The sequence below is a fragment of the Podarcis tiliguerta genome, assembly GCF_965153285.1.
Source record: "Podarcis tiliguerta genome assembly, chromosome: 13".
NCBI classification, from domain to species: Eukaryota; Metazoa; Chordata; class Lepidosauria; order Squamata; family Lacertidae; genus Podarcis; species Podarcis tiliguerta.
This window is the reverse complement of record NC_139546.1, coordinates 52,341,878-52,359,498: the sequence shown is the minus strand read 5'-3', so window position 1 is coordinate 52,359,498 and position 17,621 is coordinate 52,341,878. Positions and strand designations below refer to the sequence as shown.

General features: G+C 51.0%; 2 protein-coding genes across 6 annotated transcripts in view; both read right to left on the bottom strand.

Moving 5' to 3' along the window:
* UFSP1 (UFM1 specific peptidase 1) overlaps positions 1-17,621 on the bottom strand; it is a 189,692-nt gene that overhangs the window by 155,697 nt on the left and 16,374 nt on the right. The window lies entirely within an intron of this gene.
* LOC310663041 (N-acetyllactosaminide beta-1,3-N-acetylglucosaminyltransferase 2-like) lies at positions 6,628-16,359 on the bottom strand. 5 transcript variants are annotated; one of them, XM_083410587.1, is made up of 3 exons: positions 16,202-16,359; positions 10,719-11,318; positions 6,628-7,578 (listed from the first exon to the last, which is right to left on the bottom strand). In XM_083410587.1, the coding sequence occupies exons 2-3, from the start codon at positions 11,299-11,301 to the stop codon at positions 7,145-7,147; spliced, it is 1,017 nt and encodes a 338-aa protein (XP_083266713.1). In that variant the 5' UTR covers positions 11,302-11,318; positions 16,202-16,359; the 3' UTR covers positions 6,628-7,144. The 5 variants fall into 5 exon arrangements, with proteins under 5 accessions (XP_083266713.1, XP_083266711.1, XP_083266712.1 ...); XM_083410585.1 differs by lacking the exon at positions 16,202-16,359 and adding an exon at positions 14,667-14,814; XM_083410586.1 differs by lacking the exon at positions 16,202-16,359 and adding an exon at positions 13,679-14,258.

Genomic DNA, 17,621 nt, shown 5'->3' with positions numbered 1-17,621 from the left:
ACTAAGTATTTATCATTACGAAAGACTAGCCAGGCTCCCAGGGATATCCAATCAAGTGACCATTAACAGGTAACCTGCCAGATAGGAGCTAAACAATGCGCTCAGATTTCTGTTGTAGATTGTCTCTTCTGTGATGTAGGTATGATGTGTCTGGGGGTGGTCTTGAGCTACACCCCTTATGTGATGTATGTATGATGTATGGAGGGGTGGTCTTGAGCTCCAGGGCAGGGAATTTAAAATGTGTATGTAAGGGCAGGCACACCTTTGTTTGGGGTCCTCCTCTTTTCCTGCGTGTGATGGGGGCACCCTGTTGCAACAGATCAATAAATATCAGGCTTACTAGCTGCTTTGCTTCTCAATATTCTCTGGTTGGCCGCTGTTCTTTTCTCCTACCAATAGGGAACCTACGTAAGGACTCTATATGGGCTCTTGGGTACCCCATAAGGGAAAAAGGGCAGATTTTGTTTACAACAAGAGGAAGAAGAGCTTCCTCACCTGGAGTACTGTGTCCAGTTCTGGGCACCACAGTTCAAGAAGGACACTGACAAACTGGAACGTGTCCAGAGGAGGGCAACCAAAATGGTCAAAGGCCTGGAAACGATGCCTTATGAGGAATGGTTAAGGGAGCTGGGCATGTTTAGCCTGGAGAAGAGGAGGTTAAGGGGTGATATGATAGCCATGTTCAAATATATGAAGGGATGTCACATAGAGGAGGGAGAAAGGTTGTTTTCTGCTGCTCCAGAGAGGCGGACACGGAGCAATGGATCCAAACTACAAGAAAGAAGATTCCACCTAAACATTCGGAAGAACTTCCTGACAGTAAGAGCTGTTCGACAGTGGAATTTGCTGCCAAGGAGTGTGGTGGAGTCTCCTTCTTTGGAGGTCTTTAAGCAGAGGCTTGACAACCATATGTCAGGAGTGCTCTGATGGGGTTTCCTGCTTGGCAGGGGGTTGGACTCGATGGCCCTGGTGGTCTCTTCCAACTCTATGATTCTATATTTCTATGGTTAAGCATTGAATTGCCATTGCACAGTTCCGGTTCACGCCGACCAGAAGAAGATTTACGAAACAGAGATTGAAATCCGGTTCTCTCTTTCGTCGGATTTCCGTCGGCAAATATACACAGAGAGTTATTCTCTCGAACTTATTGCGGGAATATGGGCCCGCTTGGGATATTGAGTAGTGTGTGTTGTCATTATTATTTTGGCCTTGTAAATATCATTTAAGAAGGTGTCGGATTTCTGTACATAACTGTTAATGGATTTTTGTAAATCACATACGGAGTTATTTAGTTAAAAAAGAAAAAAAATGTGAAAGAAATGACCCAGAGATGCATTTTAAATAAAAGGACACATTCTACTCATGTAAAAACACGCTGATTCCCGGACCGTCCAGGGGGATGGCGATTTAGAAGGCGATTGGGCCGGATTCGGCCCCCAGGGCTTAGGTTGCCTACCCCTGTGCAAAACGTTCAGACACCAGCTTGGCTGTAGATTTGCACATGGTTAACTCCCGAAAATGTCCTGCGAGGCATGTAAACATATGCAAATAAAACCATATATGACCGTCTCCAACAACCGTCGTTCTAAACCTGATTAAGCACTGGGAACCCCTGAAATCTGTTGCCAGGGTAGCAATATCATGCACGGTGTGTTTTTGAGAAATAATTCTTAGGAAAGATGCCACCAATGGACTTGGGTTGCCAATGAGTGAGGTCACTGCCACCCGTTGATGCGAGATTTCTTAATAATAATAATAATTTATTATTTATATGCCACTCATCATCGGACTGGGTTACCTCAGCCATTCTGGGCGGACTTCCAGCAAATTAAAACAAAAGAAGACGTCAAGCATTAAAAACTTCCCTGAACAGGGCTGGTTTCAGATGTCTTCTAAAAGTCAGGTAGCTATTTATTTCCTTGACATCTGACGGGAGGGCGTTCTACAGGGCGGGCGCCGCCACTTGTATTTCGGCTTTGTGAATTGCTGACCCGTTAAATATCTCTGTGTGAAGCAAGATTTTAAGAATGGCATGTTGTTAAAGTGTCAAAGAGGCTGTTTGGTTTGCCTCAGCAAGACTTCTTCGTGATCCATTGAGCCGGATGACGAAACCACAGACTGGGAGCGGCTGCCGAGACCACATAACACCAGTCCTGAAAGACCTGCATTGGCTCCCAGGACGTTTCCGAGCACAATTCAAAGTGTTGGTGTTGACCTTGAAAGCCCTAAACAGCCTCAAAGGCCCAGTAGACCTGAAGGAGTGTCTCCACCTCCATTGTTCTGCCCTGACACTGAGGTCCAGCGCCGAGGGCCTTCTGGCGGTTCCCTCCCTGCGAGAAGCGAGGTTACAGGGAACCAGGCAGAGGGCCTTCTCGGTGGTGGCACCTGCCCTGTGGAATGCCCTCCAAGCAGATGTCAAGGCAATATGCAACTATCTGACTTTCAGAAGACACCTGAAGGCAGCGTTTAGGGAAGTTTTTAATGTTGTATGTTTTATCATGTTTTTAATAGTCTGTCAGGAGCTGCCCAGAGTGGCTGGGGAAGCCCAGCCAGATGGGCGGGGAATTAATAATAAAATTACTGTTGTTATTATTATGAAGCAGAAGCAGATAAAGGAGAAGGGAGATCCATTGAACCACGGAACTTTAGGGCTGGATGTCCCCCAAGGGTCAAATAGTCCAACCCCACCTCTCTGAAATGTGGGGATCACAGATAAACAGTCCCTGACAGGTGGCCAATGAACCTCAGCTATTGACATCTGGAAGTCCCCAAGAAGACAGCTTTTGCCAGCCTCATGCCCTCCAGCTGTTTTGGACTTGCAACTCCCAGCTGGAGGGCACCAGGTTGGCAAAGGGTGTCCTAAGAATGTCCCCACAGACTCCGGGAGACGTTTTGCGGTCAAAAAGAGGCACACCTCTCCTTCTTTCACGTTGAAGGTGTGGAGTGGAACCGTTCTCCCGGACGCCACTCCTGCCGAAATTCCTTCTCCCGTGTCACAAACGTCGATGGGCTTCCACCCGCTGCCACGCAGCAATCTCAACTGAACTCGGTGCAGCGTTAACCTGCGGAACTCACTCCCACAGGAGACAATGGTGGCTGCTAAGCTAAGTCAGCTTTAAAAGAGGACCGGACGGATTTGTGGACAGGCATTACAGGTGGCCAGTTGCCACAGTGCTGCACTGAATGGGCCCAATTTGGCCGGATCCTGCAGCCAAGCTCTCCTTTGGCTCCTGCCTCTCTCGGCTCACCACCACTGCTTCTGCATTCTCCTGAAGGGCCCCCAACACTGGGGTCAGGATCGCCTTCGCTGCTGCCACGTCACCCGTCAGCAGTTGTCAGGTTGGACCAGTTTGCCCGAACTTATTGGACGCAGCAGAGTGGAATTCTGCAAAATATATTTGTTCTCGGGGTGGGGTTGAAAGAAACCGTTTGGAATTTATTGGTTTCCTGGAAATGTCTAGACTTGCCTGGACTCGCTCTGTTTGCATACAGAAGCAGAGAACCGTAGAGTTGGCAAGGGCACCCCAGGGGTCATCCAGTCCAACCCGCCGCAAGGCAGGAATCTCGGCTAAAGCGCCCATGGCAGACGGCCGCCCAACCTCTGCTTAGAAACTGCCAAGGAAAGAGAGTATGCCACCATCTGATGAAGACTGCTCCCCCTTTTGAACCGCTCTTGCCATCAGAGAGGGGCTCTGTGCCAGAGTGGGTGGCTGGTAGCTACAAGGACAAAAGCCAGGGCTGTGTGGGGTAACTTGGAAGTGGAGAGAATAATTGGGTGCCCTTTTCCCATCTTGGATCAAATCTACGCTTCCAGGTGCCATGAGAAAGCTGCAGAGATAGTGCAGGATAGTGCGCACCCCGGAAATGATCTCTTTCAGCTTCTGCCTTCTGGAAAAAGGTACAGGGTTATAAAGACCAGGACTAGCCGCCTAAGAAACAGTTTCTATCCAAAGGCGATTTTTGTTTTAAACACAGTGTAAGGAGTCTCTGGGACGCGGGTGGCGCTGTGGGTAAAAGCCTCAGCGCCTAGGGCTTGCTGATCAAAAGGTCGACGGTTCGAATCCCCGCGGCGGGGTGCGCTCCTGTCGTTCAGTACCAGCGCCTGCCAACCTAGCAGTTCGAAAGCACTCTCGGGTGTAAGTAGATAAATAGGGACCGCTTACTAGCGGGAAGGTAAACGGCGTTTCCGTGTGCGGCTCTGGCTCGCCAGGGCTGCGATGTCACGCTGGCCACGTGACCCGGAAGTGTCTCTGGACAGCGCTGGCCCCCGGCCTCTTGAGTGAGATGGGCACACAACCCTAGAGTCTGTCAAGACTGGCCCGTACGGGCAGGGGTACCTTTACCTTACCTTTTAAGGAGTCTCTGGGACGCGGGTGGCGCTGTAGGTTAAACCACAGAGCCTAGGACTTGCCAATCAGAAGGTCGGTGGTTCGAATCCCCGCAATGACGGGGTGAGCTCCCGTTGCTCGGTCCCTGCTCCTGCCAACCTAGCAGTTCGAAAGCACACCAGTGCAAGTAGATAAATAGGTACCGCTCTGGTGGGAAGGTAAACGGCGTTTCCGTGCGCTGCTCTGGTTCACCAGAAGTGGCTTAGTCCTGCTGGCCACATGACCCAGAAGCTGTACGCCGGCTCCCTCGGCCTGTAAAGCGAGATGAGCGCCGCAACCCCAGAGTCGTCCACGACTGGACCTAATGGTCAGGGGTCCCTTTACCTTTTAACGTAGTCTCTATGGGAGTATACTGTATTTAATTATGGGGTATCAGAGTTTTTAGGGGGCTAAGCAGGCTGGGATAGCTGGGGTAGCAGGCTTGTTGGTTTTTGAATGTCTGATGTAGATTTTTTTCAATTTTGTTGTTCTGTATGGGACAATGACAATAAAGATTATCATATCGTATTGTAAGCAGGTGTCCGGCTGGGCAGCTGAGCGACAGAGCCATGCCTGATTTCTGCTGGGATGCAAGGCTGTGGCTATGGGAGAAGCAGAGCCGTCTTGGGGTGCGAATGCTGTGAGCCCCTCCAACGAAGGCTCAGGTTGTTGTACAGTGGTACCTCAGGTTACATACGCTTCAGGTTACAGACTCCACTAACCCAGAAATAGTGCTCCAGGTTAAGAACTTTGCTTCAGGATGAGAACAGAATTCATGCTCCAGCGGCGCGGCGGCAGGAGGCCCCATTAGCTAAAGTGGTGCTTCAGGTTAAGAACAGCTTCAGGTTAAGAACGGACCTCCAGAACGAATTAAATACTTAACCCGAGGTGCCGCTGTATATGTATGCAAATAAATTGTTTATCCCAGGGGTCAGCAACCTTTCTCAGCGGTGGGCTGGTCCACCGTCCCTCAGACCATGTGGTAGGCTGGATTTTATTTTGGAAAAAAATAATGAACGAATTTCTATGCCCCATGAATAACCCAGATATGCATTTTAAATAAAAGGACACATTCTACTCATGTAAAAACACACTGATTCCCGGACCGTCCGCAGGCCGGATTGAGAAGGCAATTGGGCCGCATCCGGCTCCCGGGCCTTAGGTTGCCTACCCCTGGTTTATCCTTAAGACACCAACATCTCCGCTGTCTGCCCCTCGTCCCCTGGAAACTGAACCCTGGCTAAGTACCAAAACCCCCTGGAGTCTGGCACCTCTCAGAGATTGGGATGACTCAATGCACTCAAGAGGTATGTATCTTCCCATATGCATAAAAACGTAATGCTGTTGTCACGCTGCAGTCAGCGCAGTCGCCAGTTAGGCCACGCGTGGAAACACCAACCTTTCCCTTGTAACTTTAATACTATTCTCCAGGTGTATTCCTCCTCATTTTACACAGGGCAGAATGGATTCAGGGCATCTATTTCGTGCCTGAAGATTGAGGGAAAGTCCGGTTTGGTGTCGCCCACGAGCGACAGGATCAGACAAATCGACAAATCTACAGCAGCCTCCCCCAACATGGTGCAATGTTTTGGGCTGTGTGCAGGCCCCACCTGTACAAACATGCGCTGTTCCCAGGGGAGGTGGGAATGTGCTTTGCACGTGGGGTGTGCAGGCGAAACTTTGTCCAATCTAGTCTGCGTAGGTAGGACACTGAGGTCCAGCACCGAGGGCCTTCTGGCAGTTCCCTCCCTGCAAAAAGCTACGCTACAGAGAACCAGGCAGAGGGCCTTCTCGGTGGTGGCGCCCGCCCTGTGGGAACACCCTCCCTTCAGATGTCAAGGAAATAAACAACTATCTGACTTTTAGAAGACACCTGAAGGCAGCCCTGTACAGGGAAGTTTTTAATGTGTGACATTTTAATGTATTTTTAATCTTTGTCGGAAGCCGCCCAGAGTGGCTGGGGAAACCCAGCCAGGTGGGCGGGGTACAAATAATAAATTACTATTACTAGCTGGCCCTTCGGAGGAGCAGGGCAATGCAGCAACGGCCCTGCGGATCCTTCCTAGCGTCTGAGGGTGGCACGGCGAGCCTCTGCGAGACGTCCGATGGCCCTGGAAGCAGAACGTCCAGTTTGGGTATGCGAGAGAGGCTTGCCCCCCACTGCCTTCTGCCCCAGGGGCTCAGGCACAGACGCACAGCTGTCAACTTACAGATTTGAAAATAAGGGACCAGCAGCCTCAAAAATAAGGGACCAGCAGCCAAAATAAGGGATTTTAGTCAGCCACCTGAAATACAAAGTTAAAAGGGACCAGATGATTTTGGGGAGCAGCGCCGGTTTTTTAGCCCTTCGTTTCCAGAGGTTGCTGCTCAAACTGACGAAACACTGCAATTAAATAACTACAAGCAGCAATCACTTTTCACGCAAAACAAAGTCCAAGCTACAAAGATGCTACCCCAGGCAGAGACGCTCAGTTCGGCGACCGCAAGGAGGATGGCGGCGGAAGGGCCCGAGGCTCCTGCCAGTCCTGGCGGCAGGGGCTCCCGGGGGCCGAGGCTGGTGAGAGGAGGCCGGAGGGGGGCAGGCCGGGCAACCAAGCAACACAGTTCGAGCCTCCCTGGCCGGCAGGGAGGGAGGGAGAGGAGCTGCTTCCCTTGAAACCCGGGAAATTTAAGGACATCATCAATAAGGGACAGCAGCGGGACACGGCGCTGGGATAAGGGACTGTACCGCCAAGTAAGGGACGGTTGACAGCTATGCACAGACGGGCGGCCGCCACTCAGCTGACCCAGAGCTCCTGCCACACCTCCTCCATCCTTTCCATTGAGCTCCCGTGCACCGTCAGGGAGTCCCGGTACAACGCGATGTCGTCCTTGGGGATGCCCCACACTTTGAAGCGCTTGTCGTGTCGGTGGGGGATTCCGGCAGCCAGAGTTAGGAACGCCATGTAGACGTCGTCGAGGGGGAATACCGGGAGCTCCAGGGACGCCTGATGTAGGGCGGGGATCAGGGGGCCGGGCACTATGAAGCCCCCACCAGAGGCAAAGTTGGGGTAGTATCGCTGAGGGTAGAGGGCGGTGGAGATGCCGTACTTCCCTGTCCTCATCACAGCTGACTGGTACTGGATGTTGCCATGGATGAAGCGGGAGGCGTTGGGGGTCTGAGCCAGGTACGCGGCCAGCGCCGGCAGGTTTACAAAGAGGTCATCGTCCCCTGGAAAACCAACACAACAGTGCTTTCGTAAAATAATAATAATAATAATAATAATAATACAGTGGTGCCCCGCAAGACAAATGCCTTGCAAGACGGAAAACCCGCTAGACGAAAGGGTTTTCCGTTTTTCAATGCGCTTCGCAGGACGAATTTCCCTATTGACTTGCTTCACAAGACGAAAATGTCTTGCGAGTCTTGAGATTTTTTTCCGCTCCCCGCCCCCTTTTTCTAAGCCGCTAAACCGCTAATAGCCTTTTAGCAGCTAATCCGCTAATCCTTTAAGCCGCTAATAGCCGCTAATAGCGCTAATAGCCGCTAAGCCGCTAATAGGGTTGCTTCGCAAGACGAAAAAACCGCTAGACGAAGAGACTCGCAGAACGAATTAATTTCGTCTTGCGAGGCACCACTGTAATAATAATAATAATAATATCTGTGGCGTCCTGCCTCATGGGAACTCACCTACATTCTGGGATCAAATCAGAACCCAGCTTCTAATAATAAATAATAATAATAATAATAAATAATAATAATAATAATAATAATAATAATAATAATAATAATAATAATATATTTATACCCCGTCCATCTGGCTAAGTTTCCCCAGCCACTCTGGGCAGCTCCCAATCGAGTGTTAAAAACAATACAGCATTAAATATTAACTGGGTTACCTCAGCCATTCTGGGCAGACCTGCAACAAATTAAAACAAAAGAAGACGTCAAGCATTCAAGACTTCTCTGTACAGGATGTCTTCTAAAAGTTAGGTAGTTGTTTATTTCCTTGGCATCTGACAGGAGGGTGTGCCACAGGGCGGGCGCCACCACCGAGAAGGCCCTCCGCCTGGTTCCCTGTAACCTCACTTCTCGCAGGGAGGGAACCGCCAGAAGGCCCTCGGAGCTGGACCTCAGTGTCCGGGCTGAACAATAGGGGTGGAGACGCTCCTTCAGGTATACTGGGCCTAGGCCATTTAGGGCTTTCAAGGTCAGCACCAACACTTTGAATTGTGATCAGAAACGTACTGAGAGCCAATGTAGGTCTTTCAGGACCGGTGTTAAGTGGACCCGGCAGCCACTCCCAGTCCCCAGTCCAGCTGCCGCATTCTGGATTAGTTGTAGTTTCCGGGTCACCTTCAAAGGTAGCGCCACGTACAGCGCATTGCAGTAGTCCAAGCAGGAGATAACTAGAGCATGCACCACTCTGGCCAGACAGTCTGCAGGCAGATAGCTGCCCTGAACACAGAACTGACCTTCGCCTCCATGGACAGCGGTGAGTCCAAAATGACTCCCAGGCTGCGCACCTGGTCCTTCAGGGGCACAGTTGTCCCATTGAGGACCAGAGAGTCCTCCACACCTGCCTGCCTCCTGTCCCCCAAAAACAGTACTTCTGTCTTGTCAGGATTCAACCTCAATCTGTTAGCCGCCATCCATCCTCCAACCGCCTCCAGACACTCACACAGGACCTTCACCGCCTTCACTGGTTCTGATTTGAAAGAGAGGTAGAGCTGGGTATCATCCGCATACTGATGGACACCCAGCCCAAACCCCCTGATGATCTCTCCCAGCGGCTGCATGTGGATGTTGAAAAACATGGGGGAGAGGACGGAACCCTGAGGCACCCCACAAGTGAGAGCCCAGGGGTCTGAACACTCATCCCCCCACCACCACTTTCTGGACACGGCCCAGGGGGAAGGAGCAGAACCACCGTATAACAGTGCCCCCAGCTCCCAGCCCCTCTAGACGGAGGGGTCCCCCCCTCCACTTTTTCCAGGCCCCGTAAACTCATCCCCGGTGCCATCCTGATGGTCAGATGCAGGTCAAAGCAGATCTATGCGCCACATCGTGTTTTGACGTTCAAAGTAACGTTCAAGGTCCCATAAGCACATCCCACAAACACAGGGCGATATCTCGTTTTCAACGGCATGATATATCGCCAGCTAAACATGGCGTCACGCCAATATGCCACATAAGGATGGAGCTACGTAGGCACTGAGGTCCAGCTCCAAGGGCCTTCTGGCGGTTCCCTCCCTGCGAGAAGTGAGGTTACAGGGAACCAGGCAGAGGGCCTTCTCAGTGGTGGCGCCTGCCCTGTGGAACACCCCTCCCATCAGATGTCAAGGAAATAAACAACTATCTGACTTTTAGAAGACATCTGAAGGCAGCCCTGTACAGGGAAGTTTTTAATGTGTGACATTTTAATGTATTTTTAATGTTCTGTTGGGAGCCTCGCAGAGTGGCTGGGGGAACCCAGCCAGATGGGCAGGGTATAAATAATAAAATTGCTGTTGTAGTAGTAGTAATAATAATAATTTATTATTTGTACCCCGCCCATCTGGCTGGGTCTCCCCAGCCACTTTTTCCCACATTGCAGTTTTTGCATAACACACACACACACACACACACACACACACACACACACACCATGATTTGCAATGATTCTTGGTCACCCACCTTCCAGCTTGTCAACCTCCTTCTTAAATTGTGTTGCCCAGAACTGGACGCAGTATTCCAAGTTGGGTCTGACCAAGGCAGAATACAGCGGCACTATGACTTCCCTTGATCTGAACACCAAATTTCTGCCGACGCAGCCTAGAATAGCATTAGCCTTTTTTGCTGCTGCGTCACACCGCTGGCTCACGTTCAGCTTGATGTCCACTAGATCCTTTTCATATGCGCTGCTAGTAAGCCGGCTGGCCCCTATCCTATCTTCGTGCATCTGCTTCTTCCTGCCTAAGAGCCAGGCCTCCTTCCCGGCACACCTGCCCTGCACCTTTGGCCCCCAGTAAGCCCATGACATACCATATTTTTTGCTCTATAAGACTCACTTTTTCCCTCCTGAAAAGTAAGGGGAAATGTGTGTGTGTCTTATGGAGCGAATGCAGGCTGCGCAGCTATCCCAGAAGCCAGAACAGCAAGAGGGATTGCTGCTTTCACTGCGCAGCGATCCCTCTTGCTGTTCTGGCTTCTGAGATTCAGAATATTTTTTTTCTTGTTTTCCTCCTCCAAAAACTAGGTGCGTCTTGTGGTCTGGTGCGTCTTATAGAGCGAAAAATACGGTTCGGAATATTTTTTCCCTTGTTTTCCTCCTCCAAAAACTAGGTGCGTCTTGTGGTCTGGTGCATCTTATAGAGCGAAAAATATGTTACCTTTGAAGATGTAAGCCACACCTGGGCAGCTGTTGTGCACCCACTGCAAGAAGCATCGTTCCTTCAGGGACAGGTTGTGGTGCGACTCCATGAAATCCCACAACAGGATGTCCCCGAACTCCTCGTTCTCCTCCGTCGCCAGGTTCATCTGCTTCTGGTTGGGCGACACGGCCATCAGGAACACATGTCGGACCCGGAAGCCCCCCATCTCCCGCGGCCGCACCCAGGTGCGCCGTAGGGCCGCCCTTCTGGCGCTGGACCCAGGGTGGGACTTGATGGCCAGGAGGAGCAGCGGGGCGGCAGAGGCCTCCGGGCACCAGCTCTGCTCGCAGGTGAGCTCCCGGCACCGATATTGCTGCAGGTGTGGGAAGAGGTCGTTGTAGATGCCCGGGTCGAGGCGGTAGGTGTAGGTGCCGTCGCTCAGGGTGGTGGCGTTGGCCGGCGGCGGGGGCTGGAAGGTGGCGCAGCAGGCACAGGGCGAGGGCACCCACTGGGGCTCCATGCGGGCAAGCTGCCAGTGCAAGGCAGCGATGGTCAGGACGCTCCCAAGAATCACGATGCAGAGTATGTGGGTCTTTCGCATCCTGAGGCGGGGGAAACCTGTCCGGAAAAAGGAGGAGGCAGCAGGGGGTCAGCTGGGGGGACTGAGGGCGCTCTTGTGCCCCCGAAGGAACCGGGCCCAATCCCAGACCCCGTCCCCATTTCCCAGGGACGTCGCTGCAAATAGCCAAGTTACAGGGAACCAGGCAGAGGGCCTTCTCGGTGGTGGCACCCGCCCTGTGGAACTCCCTCCCACCGGATGTCAAAGAGAAAAACAACTACCAGACTTTTAGACGACATCTGAAGGCAGCCCTCTTTAGGGAAGCTTTTAATGTTTAATAGGTTATTGTATTTTAGCGTTCTGTTGGAAGCCGCCCAGAGTGGCTGGAGAAACCCAGCCTGATGGGCGGGGTATAAATAATAAATTATTATTATTATTATTATTTAGAGAAGCCGGTTTCTGATGTGATCCCGGAATGTCCCTGAAGTTTAGGTGGGTTCCCACAAGGCAGGACGCAGAGATAACAGCAAGAACCTAGTAAATATACGAACTATTTGAAAAGTAATTGTAATGAACAGATTACGCTAGTAGGACTGCAAGAAGTTTTGTAAGGAGGACTATCTGAAATATTGCAAGAAAGACTATGAGGAGAATTATTAGTTAATGATAATTAAGAGTAATAGAGAAGTTATTGCAAGAATATATTTCAAGAAAGACTATGAGGAGAATTATTAGTGAATGATAATTAAGAGCAATAGAGAAGTTAAGAAATGCAGAATAAGTGATAAAGAACTTAAAATCATCAGAGTTGTTGACGGAAGACTAAAACATTGTATAAGAGAAGTTATGCTATATGACTGTTGGAAATGATATGTTACAAAAACTAATAAAAAATTATATAAAAAAATAGAATATGTATTTTTCGACTCGTTGTAAATCACCTGTCCCTTTCGTGCTCTGCCCTGCTTCGTGTGGCGCAGGGTTGAACTGTGGAACTCCCTGCCTCAGTATGCCGACCCGGGTGGCTTCAAAAGAGGTTTGGGCGAATTCGCGGAGGAAGGGAGGGCCATTGCTGGCTGCTAGACAGAATTACTCGACTCTGCCGCCACAATCGGAAGCAGAAATGCTTTTTCTTGAAATCGCAGGAAGGGAGGGGTCCTTAAATGGAGGCCCGTTAGGAAGCTGCGGTGGACTCAGGCGAGTTATTACTGCTATTATCGTTATTATATATTTATTTATACCCTGAATTTCCCCCCTGACGGGAGGGCGGCTTACAGACAGAAACAGGAACAGGCTAAAAATATGGGAGAAAATCTGTCATGAAAAACCAATTAAACATTGATAGAATTAAAACCAGTGCGCTTTTTTCTTTTCTTTTTAAAAGAAACATTTTGGGGTACTCTAATTTATTTCTGCTCATATTGAAATACTGCCCCTCAGTGAATAGAATAGAATTTCATTATTACGGTCACAGACCACTTCCGGCTCACTTACAATATCAGGAAAATCATAAAACACAACAGGAATGCATCGAATTGCAGTTGGGTATAACAGAGACAATTCAGATATAGCGGCAGTTAAAAAAATGTACTAAATCTTGATCACTAAAATATAACCTAAAATTGTCATTTAAAACCTTAATCGTTTTGGTAGTGCAGCTTGTTCCCTAAGTTTTATGGCGGTCGCACAGAATTTGGCCACCCTGAGCGTAATCTCTGGATCCTTGTCCTCTACCAGGAGATTTAGACATTGAAGTTCGGACCCATTTGGAGATTTTTGTATAACAGGAGTGATAAATACCGAGCGTATATCCCCGCAGAAACGGCACCCCTCAATGAGGCCAAACTTAGATTCAAAAAATGTCTAGGGGTATGCGTCCCCCCAGGGAAAAAAGCACCGATTAAAACTATATTCGTACATAAATTCTGTTTAAAACATACCGATAATTACAGTAAAAGCAGACCACCCTCTTCTCACAGGGGCCAAAAAGATGCCTGCAGTCAGGATTCGAACGCAAGACCGCTCTCTCCGCCTGCCGTTTCCAGCAACTCGCATTCAGAAGCATCCTGGTTAGTAGCCGTCGATAGCCCTCTCCCCCTCCATTAATTTGTCCAGTCCTCTTTCAAAGCCATCTAAATTCGTGGCCCTCATGTGGCAGGGAGTTCCGCAGTCTAAATACGCGCCAAGGAGCTGAGGTTTTGCAAGGGGGCTCTGCTTTGACTCTGTCTTATTTACCTGGGGAAGCCCTCGCCATGCAGAGTTCAAAAGCAGAGCAGACCTCTCCTTCATGTTTTATCAAAGGCCGTGTGGCCTCCCGTCAGGAATTCTCCAGCTGCGATCCCAGCATTGCAGGGGGTCAGGCTGGATGACCCCCAGGGGTCCCTTGCAAGCCTACAATTCTGTGAAAGTTGGAGCTTACCGGCCTAATTGTGTTTTCGAGGAGAGGCCTTGAGGAGGAAGCAGATGCTGTCTTCGCTGCCGCCCGTTTTTGACTGAAAGGATGTCATGGGAGGGAGAACGATTATTCAGAGCAGTGCTATCTCATTGCGAGAAAGAAAGTAAATCTCAAAGAGGCAGGAAGTCTCAGCGCCTACAGTTGGACCAGTCTAACGACTGCGGATATTACGATCTACGCCCAGCAAAGCAAGATGCCGTTTCTTCTGTGCAATTTGGGCGCCTTGGACAAACTCCAGCTGGAATCCTGTGTCTCGTTCTGGGCACCCCAGTTTAAGAAGGAGATCGACAAGCTGGAAAGTGTGCAGCCCAATGAGGCCAAGCCCTATGAGGAACGGTCAAAGGAGCTGGGTTTATTTCGCCTCCACAAGAGGAGGGGGAGATGGCATCCGAAAGGCTTTCTCGTGGAGGAGGGAGCAAACCCGAACCAACGGATTCAAATCGCAAGAAAGGAAATTCCGCCTGAACATCAGGAAGAACTTTCTGGTGGCAAGAGCTGTTTCCCGGGAGTAGAAGGAAGCAGTGGTGCGTCCGCTCTTAAAGAAAACATCCCTAGATCCTTTAAAGGTGAAGGGACCCCTGACCATTCGGTCCATTCGTGGCCGACTCTGGGGTCGCGGCTCTCATCTCGCTTTATTGGCCGAGGGAGCCGGCGTACAGCTTCCTGGTCATGTGGCCAGCGTGACTAAGCCGCTTCTGGCGAACCAGAGCAGCGCACGGAAACGCCGTTTACCTTCCCGCTGGAGTGGTACCTATTTATCTACTTGCACTGGTGTGCTTTCGAACGGCTAGGTTGGCAGGAGCAGGGACTGAGCAACGGGAGCTCACCCCGTCGCGGGATTCAAACCGCCGATCTTCCGATCGGCAAGCCCTAGGCTCTGTGTTTTAACCCACAGCGCCACCCGCGTCCCTTAGATCTATCCAATTACCGCCCGGTTTCGAATCTTCCGTACCTGGGTAAGGTAACTGAGAGAGCAGTTGCCAAACAGCTAGGTAGGTTTCCGGAGGAAACATCGTCTCAGTTTGGATCCATTTCAGTCCGGCTTTCGCCCTGGTTATGGGACCGAGACGGCTTTGGTCGCCCTAACAGATGATCTCTGGATCCAGGCAGGTCGGGAATGCTGATTCTCTTAGATCCGTCAGCAGCCTTCGACACGGTCGATCACAAACCTTTGGGCCACCGCCTTGCTGACGTAGGGATTCAGGGCACAGTCCAACAACGGCTGTGCTCTTTTATCTCTGGTCGGGGACAGAGAGGGAGTTGTCGCTGCGGCACTCCTTGGGCCCAATCCTTTCCCCGATGCTTTTTAATATCTTTATATGCCCCCTTGCCCAGATTGTCCGGAGCTTCAGGCTGGGTTGTCACCAATATGCCGATGACACCCAACTCTATCTGTTGATGGACAGCCGCCCTGACTCGGCCCCGGACACACTGACCAGGTGCTTGGAAGCTGTGGCTGGATGGCTGCGTGGGAGCCTGTTGAAATTAAATCCTTCGAAGACAGGGGTCCTCTGACTGGGTCGGAACAACGTGGGGTTGGGGGGCCAACTCCTGTCTCTTGCAGGGGGTCGCCAGCGCCTTCTGTCAAGAGCTTGGGTGCAACCTTCAACGCCTCCCTTTCCATGGAGGCGCAGGTTGCAGCCACAGCAAAGGTGGCATTTTTCCATCTCTGCCGTATCAAGCAGTTGGTCCCTTCCCTTTCCCGCCCCAACCTGGCCACAGTGATCCATGTGACGGTCACCTCCAGACTGGATTATTGTAACTCGCTCTACGTGGGGCTGCCCTCGAAGCTGACCCAGAAACTCCAGCAGGTGCAGAAGGCGAGACTCCTTACGGGGTCTTCGCTGCGAGATCACATTCATCCAGTACTATACCAGCTGCACTGGCTCCCGGTGGAGTACAGGGTCAGGTTCAAGGTGCTGGTTTTGACCGTTAAAGCCCTTCACGGCCTAGGACCCACGTACCTACGGGACTGCCTCTCCCGGTACGCCCCACGGAGAACCTCAAGGTCCACAAATGACAACATTCTGCAGGTCCCAAGTCGCAAGGAGTTTAGGTTGGTCTCAACTAGGGCCAGGGCCTTTTCAGTACTGGCCCCGACTTGGTGGAACGCTCTGTCATAAGAGACCAGGGCCCTGCGGGACTTGACATCTTTCCGCAGGGCCTGCAAGACAGAGCTGTTCCGCCTGGCCTTTGGTTTGGACTCAGTCTGACCCTTATGTTTCCCTCCCCTTATGGCTTTGACTTTTAAAACGAGGCTGCATTTTAAATTGCATTTCAACCTGTATTTTAAATTGGGTTGTTGTTTTTTTGTCCGTCCCCTCCGTTGTAATTTTACTGGTGTTAGCCGCCCTGAGCCCGGCTTTGGCCTGGGTATAAATAAAATTTATTATTATTATTAGCTGGGATTCCCGCATTGCAGAGGGGGTTGGGATGGATGACCCTCATGGGTCCCTTTCGGCTCTGCCATTTTAGGATTCTACTCACAGCGAGTCGAAGGGGTGAGCCTGGCTGCTGCCGTCTTCCTCCTTTTCTTCCTCTGTCTTGGCGTCCCCCTTGTAGAAGAGGAAGGGAGGGGGGAAGGTGGGGGGAAGAGAACAAGGATGAGTTTCCTCGGCTGCCCGTTCCTGGGGTTGGCGCCATCTCCTGTTGGCCTCCTTGCCTGCTGCCCAGTCCCAGGTGAGGGGGCCACCAGGCCTGTCTGCTTCTGCTTGCAGGCACCCAACTTTACTGGAAATCACAGCAGTAGCAGTACCCAATCCTTTTGCAAATACGGAGCCTTCTTAGCCTTATCTCTTTGCTAAAATCAACTCAATAAGATTCTGGAAAGGGTCCAAGCAAGCAAGCTGTAATACGATAATATGATTTGCAATGCTCTCCCTTGCCTGGAAATGGCCGCAGGATGGAGAACGAACGGTGTCTTAATGGGCCCTTAATAGCTGGAAGTAGAAGGGACGCGGGTGGCGCTGTGGGTTAAACCACAGAGCCTAGGGCTTGCCGATCAGAAGGTCAACGGTTCGAATCCCCGTGACGGGGTGAGCTCCCGTTGCTCGGTCCCAGCTCCTGCCAACCTAGCAGTTCGGAAGCACGCCTGTGCAAGTAGATAAATAGGTACCGCTCCAGCGGGAAGGTAAACGGCGTTTCCGTGCGCTGCTCTGGTTCGCCAGAAGCGGCTTGGTCATGCTGGCCACATGACCCGGAAGCTGTACGCCGGCTCCCTCGGCCAGTAAAGCGAGATGAGCGCCGCAACCCCAGTCGGCCACAACTGGACCTAGCGGCCAGGGGTCCCTTTACCTTAATAGCTGGAAGGGAGGAAGTTGCTGGATCAGGCCGGAACAGTGCCTCAAGGATCCTCATCATTGTTCATTGTGGGTCGGAGAAAAGTCACCGAATTGTGGAGCTGGGAAGGGACCCAACGGTCATCTAGCCCAACCCCGCTGCGACGCAGAAATCTTTTGCTGCATGTGGGTCTCGAACCCACGAGATTGAGAGTCTCATGCTCTACCGACTGAAAGGAAAGCAAAGCGGGCCTTTATGTTCCCCTCCCTGTTTTACAATGTTATAGGAAAATCCTTGGGCTCACTTGTATTACCAAACAAAGACACCATCCAGGAACAGAGGAGCAAAACAGCAGCCAGTAAGCCTGGTCTTTATTCAAACGACTGTTGCAACAGGACTCACACCCAGCACATGGGAGAAGCAGGAAGAAGCCCAGAACAAAGGATGGCTCCCACTTTTATCAGTTTTACAAAGGAACCCACAACCCCCCTGAAATTACATCATGCAGACATCACAAATTGGGAGGTTCTGACGACAGAAACCCTGAGTATCAGGGCTTGACCCCACCTTTCCCTTGACCTCCACCTCCCACCCATCAAGTAAGACAAAATAAATATTTACAAGTTCC